At 41.7% G+C, this 16585-nt stretch overlaps 2 protein-coding genes across 2 annotated transcripts in view; both read left to right on the plus strand.

Annotated features, from left to right (window-relative positions):
* Positions 1 to 5946, plus strand: part of mmp2 (matrix metallopeptidase 2) — a 12360-nt gene extending 6414 nt beyond the window's left edge. Inside the window, exons 10-13 of the mRNA XM_080843798.1 lie at positions 2826 to 2962; positions 3741 to 3900; positions 4065 to 4174; positions 4975 to 5946. Coding sequence (XP_080699924.1) covers positions 2826 to 2962; positions 3741 to 3900; positions 4065 to 4174; positions 4975 to 5078 — 511 coding nt within the window. The 3' untranslated portion in view covers positions 5079 to 5946. The remainder of the gene's footprint in view (positions 1 to 2825; positions 2963 to 3740; positions 3901 to 4064; positions 4175 to 4974) is intronic.
* Positions 5947 to 6239: 293 nt separating this feature from the next.
* lpcat2 (lysophosphatidylcholine acyltransferase 2) lies at positions 6240 to 16173 on the plus strand. The gene is made up of 14 exons (XM_080843185.1): positions 6240 to 6831; positions 7158 to 7300; positions 7832 to 8049; positions 8211 to 8323; positions 8876 to 8936; positions 9858 to 9916; positions 10025 to 10059; positions 10420 to 10474; positions 10650 to 10732; positions 11154 to 11279; positions 11893 to 12046; positions 12179 to 12277; positions 12504 to 12645; positions 14524 to 16173. The coding sequence occupies exons 1-14, from the start codon at positions 6721 to 6723 to the stop codon at positions 14700 to 14702; spliced, it is 1578 nt and encodes a 525-aa protein (XP_080699311.1). The 5' UTR covers positions 6240 to 6720; the 3' UTR covers positions 14703 to 16173.
* The last annotated feature ends 412 nt before the right edge of the window (positions 16174 to 16585 follow it).

Below are 16585 nucleotides of genomic sequence, written 5' to 3' on the forward strand. Positions count from 1 at the left end.
CTTGGGGGGAGTCGTTAACCCACATAAACTGCTATCCTGCTTAAACTCGTCTCATATACATGAGCACACACACACACACATACACACATGCAAACAGAGAGAGAGAGAGAGAGAGAGAGAGAGAGAGAGAGAGACTTTAGCCACTGCTCCTAAAAGCCAACTCTATGTGTCTCATTCCTTGGCTTATTTTTGCCAGCATTGGCCTTTCCTACTTTTAACGTGAGCATACTGTAAGATCTGTGGTAGCCATTTTGGAATCGCATCCAAAACAAACAGTTCCATGGGCCTTAGACTCAAAGAGCTGCTCTCATACCGAAGACCAGCGACCCTTTTTCAACCGTATGTTTGGAGGTGGAGAAGAACCACCCACAAGTTCTGCAAACAAATCCTGCTTTAACTCAGAATTAGGACTCCTCGCACAGTGGTTCACAATTCATGATCACATCAGCAGGGCACGGCCAGACATAGAAAGAGAGTGGACGTCAGGTATAGAGCAGGTTAAGTATGCGTCTTGTGTCATTCTGACTGGACACAGACAGTGACTCAATGACACTAGTTTGTAAATACTGTTTATAGTGTGTTATTTGGGCTTTCGAGCTGCCATGAAGTTTTCGGAAGTCTTCCCACCCCCGCTTAAAAACGAGGGTTTAATATAAATACTGTTATGTGTGGATGCATCTACTGCTGTGGTGGCGTGATACTTTATTCAGATGTTCAGCGTCTCTCTGGTTAAGACATTTGATGTAGTTGGAAAGTAATTTCCTCCAGAAACCCAATTCCACAGAAACACCATCTCTGATGACGATCGTGAGTTGGAAGTGGATCAAGAAATTATGATGGTGGGAATGGAAATTTCACCAGAAATATATATATATTTTTTTAAACTGTTGCCTGATGCTCTGTATCAAGAGGGCTACTAAGGACAAGTCTCAGTTTTCAGAATCAAAATGACTCCGGAGTTCAGATATTCACAGCTGGGTCTAAGGACTACAGATGTTTAACTCATTGGATGAGGGATATTTTTCTGCACTACTAACAGAATTGGGTATGATCACTGCGTCAAAAAAACTGAATCAGTGGATACACATCGTCTACACAGATACTTTGACTGACTTCACACCCATTCACACACTCAGGTGAAGAAGCAGTAAAACTGAGTTGTCAGGTCTCACTCTTTACACCAGCCATACCACACCGCCTGAGGTCCCCAGTCTTTGTGCTGCCCATGCAATGTTTTCATTGGCAAGCAAATGGGAGCCCATGAGAAAGATGAGTACAGCCTTCAGTGTTACTTAGCTGTTCCGGGAAATCATTGGGTGTGGTGTCTTGGAGCTGCTTCTCTGATCTCAGCCGTTACGTCGGAACAATGACTGTTTCAGAGCCAGTTCCCTTGCTTTATTCATGTAGCTTTACCTTAGGTTGTAGCAGTGCTGATAAGGTGTGTAGTTTTGCTGGCAATAAGTCAAAGAGAAATTCAAATTCTTCAGGTTTTGTAGGTTACCCTAAGGGAGTGTTCAGAAGCTGCAGCCCTAAAAGACTGGGTACAGTGACTTTGTTTATATAGTTTTCCGAGTTTAAGTTTAAAATAGGTGATAAACTGTAAATAAACGTTTAACAAATTAAGTGAATTTGGGAAAAGAAGGCATAAAATAATACATTACCAACACTATGTAATACAAATGAGACCATAAAGTATTAAAAAATAAAGCAAGCCATCAAAGCCAAAATCCTTGTGAATATCAAATCAAGGTTTGAGAAGCAAGTTTCCTCTTGAACTTTGTTGCTTCTGTCTATATTATAAAAACTGAGAACTGCTTTGTTGTAAAGCTAGACTCAGGTTTAAGTAACAAAGCAGATCCAGAAGACCTAAGGGGTCTAAGTTGTGGATTATCTAAATGTAAGATAAGATATATCTTGGCCTCAGACCATTCATTGATTTGCAAATAGTCAGAAAAAAATTGCAATAGCATGCAAGTGACAAGTGGAGGGACCAAATAATGTATGACCTTTACTGAAAATCTAGCCACAGAGTTTTAAATTGTTTGAAACTGCCTGCTCTGCACTGGAAAGAAATGCTATTGTGGACATCAAAGGCAGGAACAAGCTACAGGATATAAGAGAAAGGGGATAGAATAAGATTGTCTGCACAAAACGGGACGCTTTATTTTGAAAACCCACTCTTGCATAAACTGTCTGTTGACAGTGTGGACCAGTCAGAGTGAGAAGGGGGTTTGTTTAAGGTGAGGGTTAGATGTAGGGTAGGTTTTGGTTTGTCTCAGTTGACAGCTACTTGAGAGTAAGAGGGCTAGTTGACAGGTTGTGGACAGTTAAGTATTTGTGTAATAGCAATGTCACACAATGTAGGCTATCAAAATAAAGTTTTCCTGAAAATACCCCATTAGCATTGCATGAAGTGGCTGCAGGGACTTATCTGTACTCTCAAAACTATTTTGGCTTTTAGAAAATTAGGTCAGTGGAAAGGAGGGGAAGTGAGTGTGGCTGCTGCTGCTGTAGCTGTAGCTGTTGCTGTGCTTCATATTGGAAATCCGGGCGAGTGCAGGCTTGTTCTGCTGGCGTCGGCACCTCCAACCATAACGAGAACCAGATGCTCCCATGAATCACGCCATTGTGGCCAGTTGGGATCCTCTGTCTATTGCTTCTCTCCTTCTGCTCTCATCCTTTTCTTCTCTCACTCTTTATGTTTTTCTCTTCCTCTGATACCTATTCTCTCTTTCCATCTCCTCCTCTCCCTTCCTGTATCTTTCCTTACTCCTCTTTCTGGCCCTCTTTCTCATTCTCACTCTCTCTCTCGGTACCTTTTCTAGGTTCCTCTTCAGATCTGCCACTTTCATGTCCAAGCCCACAGGCCCTATGCTGGTGGCCACATTCTGGAGTGATCTTCCTGAGAAGATAGACGCAGCCTATGAGAACCCACTGGAGGAAAAGACTGTGTTCTTTGCAGGTACAGTAGGCCAAAGAAGACCCTGTTCCACCGTAAAATCACATTACCTCCTCCGTTCCGATGTTGCTTGCGCCATCAGGTTTCCCCTTACACAAGACATTGCTTATAAGTGTATGGTTGAATTGACCCTAATACATCTCCTTCTACTGAAAGTTGACTCTGAAATATAAATCAACGCAGTAATCTGTGAACCACAAGTAAATGGCCTGGTTTTACCATTAGAGTGTGGTTTTCACCCTGCTTAAGACATTTGATATACTGTATTTGTGGCTTGTTCTAATAGTTGCCATGCATGGCATCCCTCCCTGCATGCTCCTTAAACAGATTTACATGGGTCTCAGGCAAGGTTGCTCTCAACAGATATTGAAAGCAAAGCTCTGTCTTAACACATTTTTTTCACCAAGGAGATTTATATGACAAGCATGCCTTGCCTTTTTTCGTTCAAGTTCTCCCTTCAAATTATCATGAAGTGAGGTCACATTTTTCACGTTGCCTTTCTGGATGAGTCAAAATTGAAGAATACAGTTGGTTTATTCATGGTTTAATTTGGGTAAAAATAGAAATAAATGATGTGGTCATAATTTAAATGATTCATAGGGCCCCAGTTGTAATTTGTATGTATCGTTGTCATATTAGGACAGATGTAAACCAAGGCATGGTCAAAGGAGGTACTTTTACTGACAGTGAATGTTTATTGAATCACAAATCTATCATCCATCACAAGTTGTGTGCTTTGTCTAATTACCTTTTCCTAACTGTGTCTGTGTTCTCCTTCTAGGGAATGAGATCTACATCTACTCAGGCAGCACACTGGAGAGAGGCTATCCCAAGAGCCTCTCTTCCATTGGTCTGCCATCCGACGTAAACAAAATAGATGCAGCCTTCTCATTCAGCAAGAGCAAGAAGACCTATGTGTTTGCTGGAACTAGGTTCTGGAGGTATGACTTGATTTGAAGCCCAAAATGAACAAATGTATTATTCACCCTTTTTTATTTTTAAGAAAATATTCAAATCTTACATTTAACATTTTTTGGCCCAAACGAGCATCATGGAGTTCTCGAGTACATTTCCCTTATAACACATTCTGCATTAAACCCTCCAGGTTCAACGAGGCCAAGAAGAAGATGGATCCTGGCTTCCCCAAGCAGATCGCAGACGCTTGGAACGGCATCCCAGACAACATAGACGCAGCCTTCAGCCTGAACCAGAAAGGTAAGTAAGCCTAGCCTAGCCTAGCCTAGCCCAACTTAGCGAGAGGCCACTTGTTGTTGCAGTCCGGGCTTCTCCTGGTCCTGTCGGAGGCAGCCGGCTGGCTGGAGCCTCGCTGAGCATTCCTGGCAGTTCCAGGCGGCCCCATTAAACCTGGCACCATGCCTCCAACAACACAGAGAAAGGCCCTAAGACACCATAACCCTTCAAGGGCTGAGGTCAGTTTTGCTGCATGGGCCTGCCTGTTGATCAGCAGACCAAAAAACTAAACGGCTGAGGGGATGAGAGATAGAGAGAGAGAGAGAGAGAGAGAGAGAGAGATAGGGAAAAGAGAAAGAGAGAGGGTTTGTGACATCATCCCACTAGCAACATCACACACACACACACACAGACACACACACACACACAATAATAATAATAACTTTTGTGAATGCTACCCAGTCGCTTCATGACAAAGTAACTCTGGTGCAAAGTTTTGACTTCTGGTGCAAAGTTTTGAGCAGCTGTAAGAGCTGGATCTGTTGCCTTGCCTGATTATTGTTTTCAGCAATGCAGTATGCCAAAGTAATTACGAAAGAGTTTAGTCTGTCTCTCAATAGCTCTGCAAGACAGTTGAACAGAGTTAGCCAATTGTGTGTGTGTATGTGTGTGTAGATACTCTTTTGATAGCACATTGCCTTACAAGTTTTTGTATTAATTCATCTTGTAGCCCAAACTGTAGGAGACAAAGAGATCAGTTTTCAAAAAAGGAGAAGAAAAAAATATTGTGTGCACTGATGTCTATCTGTGTGCTGTTTTGACAGGCTCCAGCTACTTTTTCAAGGATTCCTACTATCTCAAGATAGATGACAGCAGTCTGAAGATTACCAAAGTGGGAGAGGTGAAAACAGACTGGCTGCGCTGCTGAGTGATTGTTGGACACATAGCCTCTGGCATTCTGTGATGACCTTTGACCCTGGCCCACTGTGCAGTCCACCGTCATCGCAAACTATGTTACTATGGCAATCTCGCCCAGCAACAACCCCTGCACTCGCAAGACTGTAACTACCAATCGACTAATATAACCTGCCACCCAGCCTGCCAGAAGGCCAAGTCACAGTAGTGACAATTCTTTGAACCCTCCTTGCAAGCTGAACATAGGCAAACTGGATGAACCTTAAAAGTCTTTTTTATATTACTGTGTGATATTTGCTGTTTTCTTGTAACGCTGAAGGTGAATTATTTTGATCTGAAGTTCCCCAATCCTGAATGATAAACTATTTCCACATTAAGTATTCAGAGACATCAGGTATGTCCCCATTACACACAAATGCAGATGGTGCTTTACTGTGAGGTATATCTGATTATGATTATGATGTGATTACATTTTAGCTGGCCATAAGCCCAAAGTATCTGTTACACACACAAATATTTCACAATTATAACTTACAGGCAAGCACTTTTTATAAATGTGTTCTGTACACATGGTGACCAAATTACTGTCAAAGTCAGTCCGTAATATTCTTCTTGTTAGATTTATAATCATGGTGCTGATAGATTCACGGCACGGGTTGCCTGAAGATTGTATAGGGTCTGGTGCATGATGGAGTCATGACAATGAAGTACCATGAAAAGTTTAGTTGAAATAATCGTTTTGTATAATTACTTTTTTTTGTCTTTTAACTATGGAATTGACAGTACAGTTTATTTTGAATTTGTAAGTTGTATTTGCTTTGTGCACTTTGTCTCTATACGTTGTTGGTAAAAAAATAAATAAAGATGAACAAAGAATCTTATCTGTTCAACAATTGAATTTGTTTTTCAAGATTACAGTATCACAGAGGGTTAAATTCATAATGTATCTGTGGAGGGGTTAAAAAAATACGGACCGATTACATCCCAGTTCCACAAGGACAGTTCTAGATCTTACAGTGACACACTGTGGCGAAATGCTGTAACTGTAGACTATCTGACCGGGGAAACTGAGCATGCACGGATATGACCACACGTCACCAATGCCCTTGGACATGGTTGCAAATGTAGCCAATCCTATGAGCCTATCGCAGTATGATATGTTTGATTAACCCGTCGCCATTTTCAGAGTGGAAGTGATTCATAGGGGGCGCATAAAAGAAATCTGAAATCTGAACTACAACACCGAGATTCTGAAGCGAAAAAGCAAGCGCTGTCTAATTAGGGTGCATTCGCATATTGCTTTAGTCACTTAAAATACCTAGTGTTATGTAGGCTAATTAGGATTTTAATGCAAGCGGCCTGTTTCCATAACTCTGTTCGTAAGGACGCCCTCAGTTCAACTTGATCTGTTACTGCATCTCAAAACAGGATTAGATTCGAGAGGAGGGGCTTTAAAGCAGCGCGCTACACTACTCCTGTTTTCGTGCGGTCTGTTTCATGCCTGTAATGCACAAGTAGGAAATGCGCAAATTTCAGGATGCGCCGATGTGCGCATCGAAGATGTTGGGCCGTTGCAGACGGTGTTGTGGCCAGTGAGAAAGACTCCCGCTGTCATCATCTGTAACCCCCTTTTGAACTGAAGTTAACCCGTGAGGATGCCACCCCAGAGAGTGTTCGCTCTGCCGAGGCAACAGTCCCTTCTTCTTCCGGCAGTGCTCAATCCGTTTGTTCAGGAACAGAAATTAACCAAGGCCGACAAAATTAAAGTGAGTACAGCTTGAATTCAACGCACAATCATTTTATGCTCAAGCCGGTAGCCTAATTAATTGCCGGGTGTAAACTAGTGCTGACGCTGCCCGTATGCATCGACCTAATCTAATCCTGTAATACTCTCTCGTTTTCAAACAGGAACAATGAGCATAACTGTGTAGCCACTCTAAATCCCTCTACGGGTTGGGATTTAGTGAAAGGAACGTGTTTTTCTCCCTTCCATCAGCTGTTCCTTAATACGAATGGCAATGGAGGGAGAGACTGCCCATAGGAATGTGAATTGACTGAACCATGTCCTAAAAGCACTGTGTTCTCTCTTCAGTGTGCACTCCTGGGGCTAGTGCTGGTTCCTCTTCGGTGTCTCCTCCTGACAGTGGTGGTGGTGTTAACATGGCCTTTGGCTACTTTAGTAACTTTCAAAATGCCCCTGAAAGGAGCAGTGGAGCCCATGACTGGATGGAGAAGGTAAACAATGAGTCCTCTTACTAACACAGACACTATCACCTGAGACGGCCAACAGTCCTTCACCTGCAGATTTAGACTACTGAACAAATCTATTTTACCAATCATCCATGCAGTAATGCAGCAGTTACATTTTTAAGTAATTAAAGGCTAGTCTATGTATTTCTTGGTGACAAAATGGCAAATTGGTGTAGCTAGATAAGATTCATCCACTGATGAACCACAGGATGTGGCTGCATAGAAGCGGCCTGTACATCATGTACACCATCAGACTCTCATTGCAAAACATGATTTGTATGATATAAACTGCTGAACACCCAAGGTCTTTACTAGAGCAATGCACAAAATCAGCTTTCCAACAATCAAATACATTATAAAGCTGTAACACATAATCTCAATAGTGTTTCATGAAATTAAGTAGTTCACAGTCCCTATTCTGTTAGAAGTAACTTCATATCCCCCCACCCACGTTTACAATTGGGGAAGTTCGCAAGGTGGTTTTAACACATTTTAACAAGCACACTCACACCGCAGGTTTCTGTGTCGGACGGTGATAGCATTTCTTGGCCGGATGTATTTCTTCAGCCTGGGCTTCCGGGTCGTGGTGAGGGGTAAAAAGGTGGGCAGTGGCGAGGCGCCCATCTTGGCCGTGGCGCCCCACTCCAGCTTCTTCGATGCCATCGTGTGCATCATCGCCGGCCTCCCTTCCACAGTGTCCCGTTCAGAGACCATATCCACGCCAATCTTTGGCAGTAAGTTGGAGTCAGCCTAATAAAGCATGTTTTTAGTGGAATGTTGTCAGCACCCCCCAGCATGGGTTGTGTCACCAAGTTTATGGAAGCTGTGGTATTTCACAACATGACCGTTGAGCCTAGTAACTAAAAAGTGTGTGTGTGTTTGTGTTTGCTAACAGGGTTTCTGCGCTGTCTGCAACCTGTGCTGGTCTCTCGAAGAGATCCAGACTCGCGTAAGAACACCATCAAAGAGATTGAGAGCAGGTCCACATCAGGAGGTGTCTGGCCACAGGTATGTATGTAGTCCCCAGGCCCCTCTTTTGTATGTGTGGGGTAACTGTACTAAAGAGAATAACTCCCTCAGAGATCAGACTTGTCCACTGATTGACTGACTACACATCAAATCATGGTTTAGCGTATTGGTCGTCTAGACCATCATTTAAATATAATTATTCATAATGTATTTCAAAAGAATGTTTGCTACATGTGGTTCTTATACTGTAGTTTACAACCCCCAAGCCCAGATCATAAAGAGACAAGTCAAAGCTGTCTTATCATTGGTGCAAAAACATTGTAGGTCATCCAAATCAGATCACGCCATACCACACATTACTTGCTAAAGTTGCCACATGGCCAATTATTTGGAACAGCCTGCAGAGTATTACCCACTGCAGTTATTTCTTCACATAAAATGGTGTCCTTCCTCATTCTCACATCCTGAGCCAAGTTTTTCTTTTTTTTTTTTTTTAAGAATATATGGTATGTTTCTGAATGAATTGACTGAAGGGTTTATTAGTGTACTGGATGTGGGTGTTATTTCACTGACGTCATGTGTTGATTGCAGGTTTTGATCTTCCCTGAGGGAACATGTACCAATCGGTCCTGTCTTATCACATTCAAACAAGGTGGGAAGATTGTACTGTTTTAGGATTAACAACATTCCATTGCTTACAGAGATTTGTTCTGTAAAAAACTAGTCTCTGTTCGTGTATTGTATTAATTGGATAATAAATTACTCTCTACAATCACCCAGTGCTGCACCATATACTTTGAAGGAAGATTATAATTATTATTATTATTATTATTATGGTTTCACATAAGTAGGTTGTCTTGCTAAGCTTGGTTGACAACCAGCACAGATGTTCAAATGCAGTATACATTGCAGACCACCTGCTTGTAGTTTTGTTTTCAAATTGTATTATGAATGAATAGTATTGTGAATGAATTAGTGTATTGCTTGGAATTTGCTAGCTGTGGATGTAATTAGCAATTAGCATGTGGCACATCTGAGGACCATTCTGTGGTGTTGGATTAAGTAAGCCTACTGCAGAATTTGAATCCGTTCCATTCAATCCTTTCCAACAAACTCAAGAATATGTAGAGTTGAGGTCCTATTGTCTTGTTTTTTGTCTTGTTTGTGAGTTTTGTGAATGTGTAATGTTTATTTCATAACTCCTAATGCGAATCTCCATTATATAGATGCACCTGTTAAGTGTCAGGAAGAGAATGGTATCTCTTGTAGCTTTTTTTTTGTGAGAGCTTCTCCCTCTCCCTTCACTCACGTGGAAGCTGTGGTTTTGCAGTCAGCACAAATAGACAAAAGCAGAGGCACCAGGCTGAAAATAGTCTCCCAAATGTACCCCCTCCCTTTTTTTGCCATAATATAATTTACACAAACATTTAGAACATAGCTTGTAGATGCAAGCTATGTTCGCATTTGTATTGCAGGTAGGTAGCTGTAGAGGTTAGCATTTGCATGACAGGTAGGTAGCTGTAGATGCCAGCTATGTAGCCTGGTTATTATGTGTTTATTGATTTCTTCTCAGGTGCCTTTATCCCTGGTGTTCCAGTGCAACCTGTGGTCCTCAGATACCCCAATAAATTGGTGAGTCCCACAGACTAGTCTTAAATTAGAAGCAACCAATAAAGCATCGGTATTAATAGCACAACTGGCGATGACTGACTAACGACTGAACATATTCTATCTCTGAAGGATAATGTGACTTGGACATGGCAAGGCCCAACGTCGTACGTACTTTCATTTTCTCCAAAAATACCCAAAAATCACACAAATTGTTACAAAACTGTATGTTTGTGTGTGGTATTTCTCTGTATCAAAAACTGCTTGTAGGTTTTGACTTTTAAAACTTTTTACAACTGCTCCCAAGCTACTTTGTAAAATACTATTGCAAGGCTGTGGATTAAGTACAGCATTTAGCCCCTTTGGATTATGAGAGAGGTGCAAACCTCGTTTTAAAGTCTCTACCTGAAGCTGCTAAATGAAGTTCAGTATAATTAGATCAGCTAGGACCAGTGAGGAAAAGCAGCTCTCTGTGTTTGATATTGTGTGTGTGTGAGAGAGTGATCACATGTTGTGGGTGCTTGCAGGGGGACTTTGCTCCTTCTCACCCTGTGTCAGCTCTACACAACCGTTGAGATTGAGGTTAGTAACCCCCCACACTCCCCTCCCCTGCATTTTGACTTCTGCAACTCCTGCTTTGACACATGGAAGTGACTGCCATACATGACATGTGACTAGCTGTTTTTGTTAGTTAACAAACGCAGGAATGTTGCATTGCGGGAGGACCCATGACATGTGTGACCTTTTGTTTTTATAGTTCCTGCCCCCTCAAACCCCCACCGAGGCCGAGAAGAAAAGCCCCACTCTTTTTGCACAGAAAGTGCGAGGAGTCATGGCAGAGTAAAGCATATTTTTTTTCACCTCTTCTTCATTTCCTCTCCTGAATATAACTTGCACATAGTGTACAGAGATGCATATGGTATGTGTCTATTAGTGCACACAGAATAGGCATTACTTGAGTGTTGGTTATTTATATACTGTTGGTATCCATGTCTAGGCTGTGTCAAGCCTAGACTAGGCTTCTCTATGTCAAAGTGTCTCGGCTTGGTTTTGCAGGAAGAGCATGCTGCAACACTTGATGGATAAGTTAAAAGATAAGGACACGCAAACAGTTACCTCAGATTTTATCACCAGAGGTCCTCATGATAGATATAGAAAACGATGTCTAACCCATCTGCAGTACAGACAAAGCGTTTATCACATAACTTCATGGATGGCAACAGACAAACAAGCAGTAGGCTCATGGCTTTGGTATGTGCAGTGCCCTGGGGATCCCGGTGACGGACCACACCTTTGAGGACTGCCGTCTCATGATCTCTGCGGGGGAGCTGACTTTGCCCATGGAGGCTGGCCTCGTGGAGTTCACCAAGATCAGCAGGAAGCTGGAGTAAGTCTGCAACAACAACAACAACAGTGGTTCACAGCACACTTGCTCACAGTAGCTGCTATTCATGACCGTTGCAGATGGTCAAAACAGACATGTGCGAGTATCAGTATCCCCGTCATCTTTGGGGATATTTATTTAATCAATCCTACTAGCAAAGCCTCCTGCTATTCAGCTCTTAGCTATCTGAAATTTTTATTTTAATATAGCAGTAACAATTAAAACAACCCCACCGCTGTTAATTAGGGAGTGTTTGGTAGCTCGGCAGGTTGAAATCACAGCTATTTCCCCCTTAATTTGTCCATCATTGCTGGCAGTCAACTTGTGCTCATTTCTAAAAAGAATTCTGATCAGCAAGATCAATAGGAGTGACTTTCTGACTCAACATGCATTTTGCAAAATGCTTCAACAACAATATATGCTCCTCAACAGCATAGTTGGCAAACTGAGGCCAGTTTAAATATAGAGCTGCTTTGTTTGTTGAAGACCCTGTGTTATCCAGATCTAATGCACAAGATGTTGGCTCAAGATACTGGTATCATCTGCTACGTGTGATTCTCATCTAATGTGATTTTCATTGGAAAGGTGTTCTGTCTTTTCTCTTTATCTCTGATAGACTGAAATGGGACAACATCCAGAAGGAGCTTGAAAGCTTTGCCTCCATTGCCAACTCCTGTAAGGGTGGCCGCATCAAGATCGAGGAGTTTGCAAACTTCCTCAAGCTTCCCATCACTCCAGTCCTGCAAGAGCTGTTTGCTCTCTTTGACAGGGTGGGTGTGTGGGTGTGTGTGTGTGTGTGTGTGTGTGTGTGTGTGTGTGTGTGAGAGAGAGAGAGAGAGAGAGAGAGAGAGAGATAGAAAAACTGTTCATCTCATAAAATTCACGGCTTTTGTCCTTTGCAGGATGGGGATGGCACTATTGACTTCAGAGAGTATGTAATTGGAGTCACTGTTTTGTGCCGACCTGCCAACACAGAAGAGGTCATTCAAATGGCTTTTAAGGTACAAGAGCGGCATCCCGTTTAGTACATGTACCTACTATAGATGTGACAGTGTGTATCTAGCATGCATGAGTAGTAAGTAGGTCTGTGGTAAAGTATGTAGACATAATGTTAAAATTGGGTTTATAGTCGGAGTTATTTTCCCGTGTACAGATATTATCACACCTACGGATGTTAGATGATTGCTGAACGTATAATTTAGGTCAGTATATTTTCATCTCTTTCAGCTCTTTGACACCGATGATGACCAAAGCATCAGTCGAGAGGAATTTGCTAGTCTGCTGCGCTCCACTTTGGGTGTGTGTGATCTCAATGTGACCAAACTCTTCAAAGACATTGACGCTGATGGATCTGGCCACATCACCTATAGTGAGTGTTGTTTATGTCAGTAGTTAGTACTACACTATTGTTCAAAAGTTCGGGGTCACCCAGACAATTTCATGTTTTCCATGAAAACTAACACTATTTATCAAAAGAGTTGCAAAATGAATAGAAAATATAGTCAAGACATTGACAAGGTTTGAAATAATGATTTTTATCTGAAATATTTATTTTGTTCTTCAAACTTTGCTTTTGTTAAAAAAAGGCTCCATTTTCAGCAATTACAACATTGGAGACCTTTGGCATTCTAGCTGTTAATTTGTTTAGGTAATCTGTAGAAATTTCACCCCACACTCCCTGAAGCAACTCCCACAAGTTGGATTGGCTTGATGGGCACTTCTTGCGTACCATACGGCCAAGCTGCTCCCACAACAGCTCAATGGGGTTGAGATCTGGTGACTGCGCTGGCCACTCCATTACAGACAGCATACGAGCTTGCCTGCTTCTTCCCTATATAGTTCTTGCATAATTTGGAGGTGCGCTTTGGGTCATTGTCCTGTTGTAGGAGGAAATTGGCTCCAATCAAGCGCTGTCCACAGGGTATGGCATGGCGTTGCAAAATGGAGTGATAGCCTACCCTATTTAAAATCCTTTTTACCTTGTACAAATCTCCAACTTTACCAGCACCAAAGCAGCCCCAGACCATCACATTACCTCCACCATGCTTGACAGATGGCGTCAGGCACTCTTCCAGCATCTTTTCACTTGTTCTGCGTCTAACAAATGTTCTCCTGTATGATCCAAACACCTCAAACTTGAAATTCGTCCAGAACAGTTTTTTCCAAATCTTCCTCTGTCCAATGTCTGTGTTCTTTTGCCCATATCAATCTTTTCTTTTTATTGGCCAGTCTCAGATATAGCTTTTTCTTTGCCACTCTGCTTATAAGGCCAGCATCCCAGAGTCGCCTCTTCACTGTAGAAGGTGACACTGGCGTTTTGCGGGTACCATTTAAAAAGCTGCCAGTTGAGGACCTGTGAGGCGTCTATTTCTTAAACTAGACATTCTAATATACTTGTCTTCTTGCTGAGTTGTGCACCAGGGCCTCCCACTTCTCTTTCTACTCTGGTAAGAGTCCGTTTCTGCTGTTCTCTGAAGAGAGTAGTAGACACCGTTGTAGGAAAAGTTCAGTTTCTTTGCAATTTCTCACATGGAATAGCCTTAATTTCTAAGACCAAGTATAGACTGGCGAGTTTCACATGAAAGTTATTTTTTTCGAGCCATTTTGAGAGTATAACCGAACCCACAAATGTGATGCTCCAGATACTCAACTAGCTCAAATGAAGGCCAGTTTTATAGCTTCTCTCACCCGCAAAACAGTTTTCAGCTGTGCTAACATAATTGCACAAGGGTTTTCAAGGGTTTTCTAGTCATCCATGAGTCTTCTAAGGCGATTAGCAAACACAATGTACCATTAGAACACTGGAGTGATGGTTGCTGGAAATGGGCCTCTATACACCTATGTAGATATTTCATTAAAAGCTAGATTTTTTTCACCCAGAATAGTCATTTACCACATTAACAATGTATAGAGTGTATTTCTGATTAATTTTATGTCATCTTCTTTGAAAAAAAACAGTGCTTTTCTAAGTGACCCCAAACTTTTGAACGGTAGTGTACAGTAATAGTATATAAAACAAACAATCCCTCCATTATTTAACTTAAAGCTAAAAGCCACTATTTCACAGACTGTAAACATCTGAAATGTTGCAAAAAATATAATTTGTTGTACATTAACACACAGTAATGACTTGCTCTGCCCCCTTAATTTCTGCTCCTTATTTTGTTACACACACACACACACACACACACAAACAGGCTTTGGTGTGTACTCCTGGGTTCACCTCATTCTCTGTCTCTCCCTGCAGCTGAGTTCCGCTCCTTTGCCCTGACGCACCCGCAGTATGCCAAACTGTTCACCAGTTACCTGGAGCTGCAGCGCTACCAGGCCCTTCAGGGAGACGACGGAGACATCCTGAGCTACTTCTCCGGTGCGCGCTCAGACGAGAGCCAGGAGGAGAGCACCTCCGACAAGAAGGACGACTGAAAGCAGCGGGCGCCTTGGGAGGATGCGGCCCCTGTCTTTAATGCACTGAATTGAACTGACTGTCAGAACCACTGGAACTATAACAGAATTGGCATGTGAGGAGATGCCAGACTGTTGTGAAGAGGTCACTCAGATGTATGGAACCTTTTTTTCAAATCTGCCTTAGGGGTAAAGGCCTTGTGTAGAGAGGTGCCCCTTCATAAATAAATCTTAATTGGGAGTTAGTTCTTAGAGTAATAACGGGTTTCAGCCATTTAGCAATCAGTGCTTTAACATATAAATGGTACATACAAAATGATCTATGTTCAAAATAAATTTTACTTGCATAAATGTAATCATGCCTTTATTCCCCAAACACTTTATTTTTATGTCTTTAGTTAGATGTTTTTCAGACCACTAATTGTGCGTACATGTTGTACATTTTTAAACATTAAAACATTTGTAATTTGTACATTTTAAACATTAGTAAATACATTTTTTTTTTTTTTTTTTAGAAAAGTACAGGGTTCACACAGTCATGCAAATCATGGGAAAATCATGGAATTCAGAAAATGCATTGAAAGGTTTGCCAAAGTCATTACATTTGATTCTGTTATATGTAGGTCTAATGAAATCAATTATATCGTTGTTCCATGGATGCTGTTTCGTGCTAATTTCTGCTGCATGCAGGTTAAGTCAATTCAAGTTATCCCAGCTAGCCTGTAAAAAGAGGAAGGGAAAAGGTTGTTGTTTAATTTTCATGCAATAATTCGGACCTGTGGAGTGAAGTACGCAATTTTGTGTACTTGTAGGTTGTGAAGGGTCATGGAAATGTCATTAAAGGTCCTTGGAAAGTAATTAACAATGTTTTAAATGTCAATGAAAATGGGTGTTAATCCTGAGAGAAATTGACTTTGAGCCCATTGCCCAAAAGGACCATTGACTTACATGTCATCCCAAAGTAAGATTTGTTTTGGTTTAACTAAAGCTGGCATCTGTGTGAACATGATATGGGCTAGCTGTCTTACAGATCAATATTTTTTACTCTTGCTGCAAAATGTTTTTCCGAGGAGCAGCTACCCGAAAAAAAGCCACTGGAGTTTCTTGCTCTAGAGATTACCGAGTGTACGCTGTGTTTCTTACTTTCTCTCTCCGCTCAGGGACTCTGCTCCAGAAAGTCGGCAGTAATCAAAGGTTTTGCTGTGTATCTGTTTCTATTTGCATTTCTATTTAAGAACAGTGTTGCTGAGACAGCAGCATATCCCTGCAGCTTTTGTAGGCTAATGCCCAGCAGCTTCTGAAAAAAATAGGGCAATTTGTGAGCAAAAAGGCAACAGTACCGACATACATGCCGGTATACCAGGGGGAGGTTGGTTTCAAATTAATGTACTGCATTATTTACTTAGCCATGCAGGAGCCAATTATAAATGATTTTTTGTTAACACAGCACATTAAGCTTACTTTGCAATAAAATCTTTGATTTTTTTCTCTCCCTTGTTTATGCAAGAGTGTTTTTGTCTGTGTTTGTTTTAACACAGCATGTACACTTTTTAATTCCTTTCCAGGAAACAACGATGAAGTTTGCAGTGATATTATTAGTTGACCTCAGGCTGCCCCTGGAGTGATGTGCATGTTCAACAAGCAACCACAAGGTGGCAGCAGCTCTACATATTACACAATGCATTACACTCCAAACCCCAACAGGCCTGCGTAAAACAATCAGTTTCCACCGTTTTCAATGTGGTTTACTGACGATGAGATGAAGTGTGTGAGGAGATTGTTCTTTTCTTCTGTTGAATGAAGGGAGACAAAAAATCTAATGTTAAATGAAGCCTTCATTTACAGTGCAAATAACAACAAAAGATGTGCACCACTAACATGGAATGAGATCAGCTGCAGTTCTA

This window comes from Sprattus sprattus, assembly GCF_963457725.1.
Source record: "Sprattus sprattus genome assembly, chromosome: 8".
Taxonomy (NCBI): domain Eukaryota; kingdom Metazoa; phylum Chordata; class Actinopteri; order Clupeiformes; family Clupeidae; genus Sprattus; species Sprattus sprattus.

Bases quoted from the DNA above. Each gene is read 5' to 3' on its own strand.
- lpcat2 (XM_080843185.1), top strand. From the start codon at position 6,721: ATGCCACCCCAGAGAGTGTTCGCTCTGCCGAGGCAACAGTCCCTTCTT. The intron at 12,047-12,178 runs GTGGGTGTGTGG...TGTCCTTTGCAG, and splicing joins TGTTTGCTCTCTTTGACAGG to GATGGGGATGGCACTATTGA. The intron at 12,646-14,523 runs GTGAGTGTTGTT...CTCTCCCTGCAG, and splicing joins ATCTGGCCACATCACCTATA to CTGAGTTCCGCTCCTTTGCC.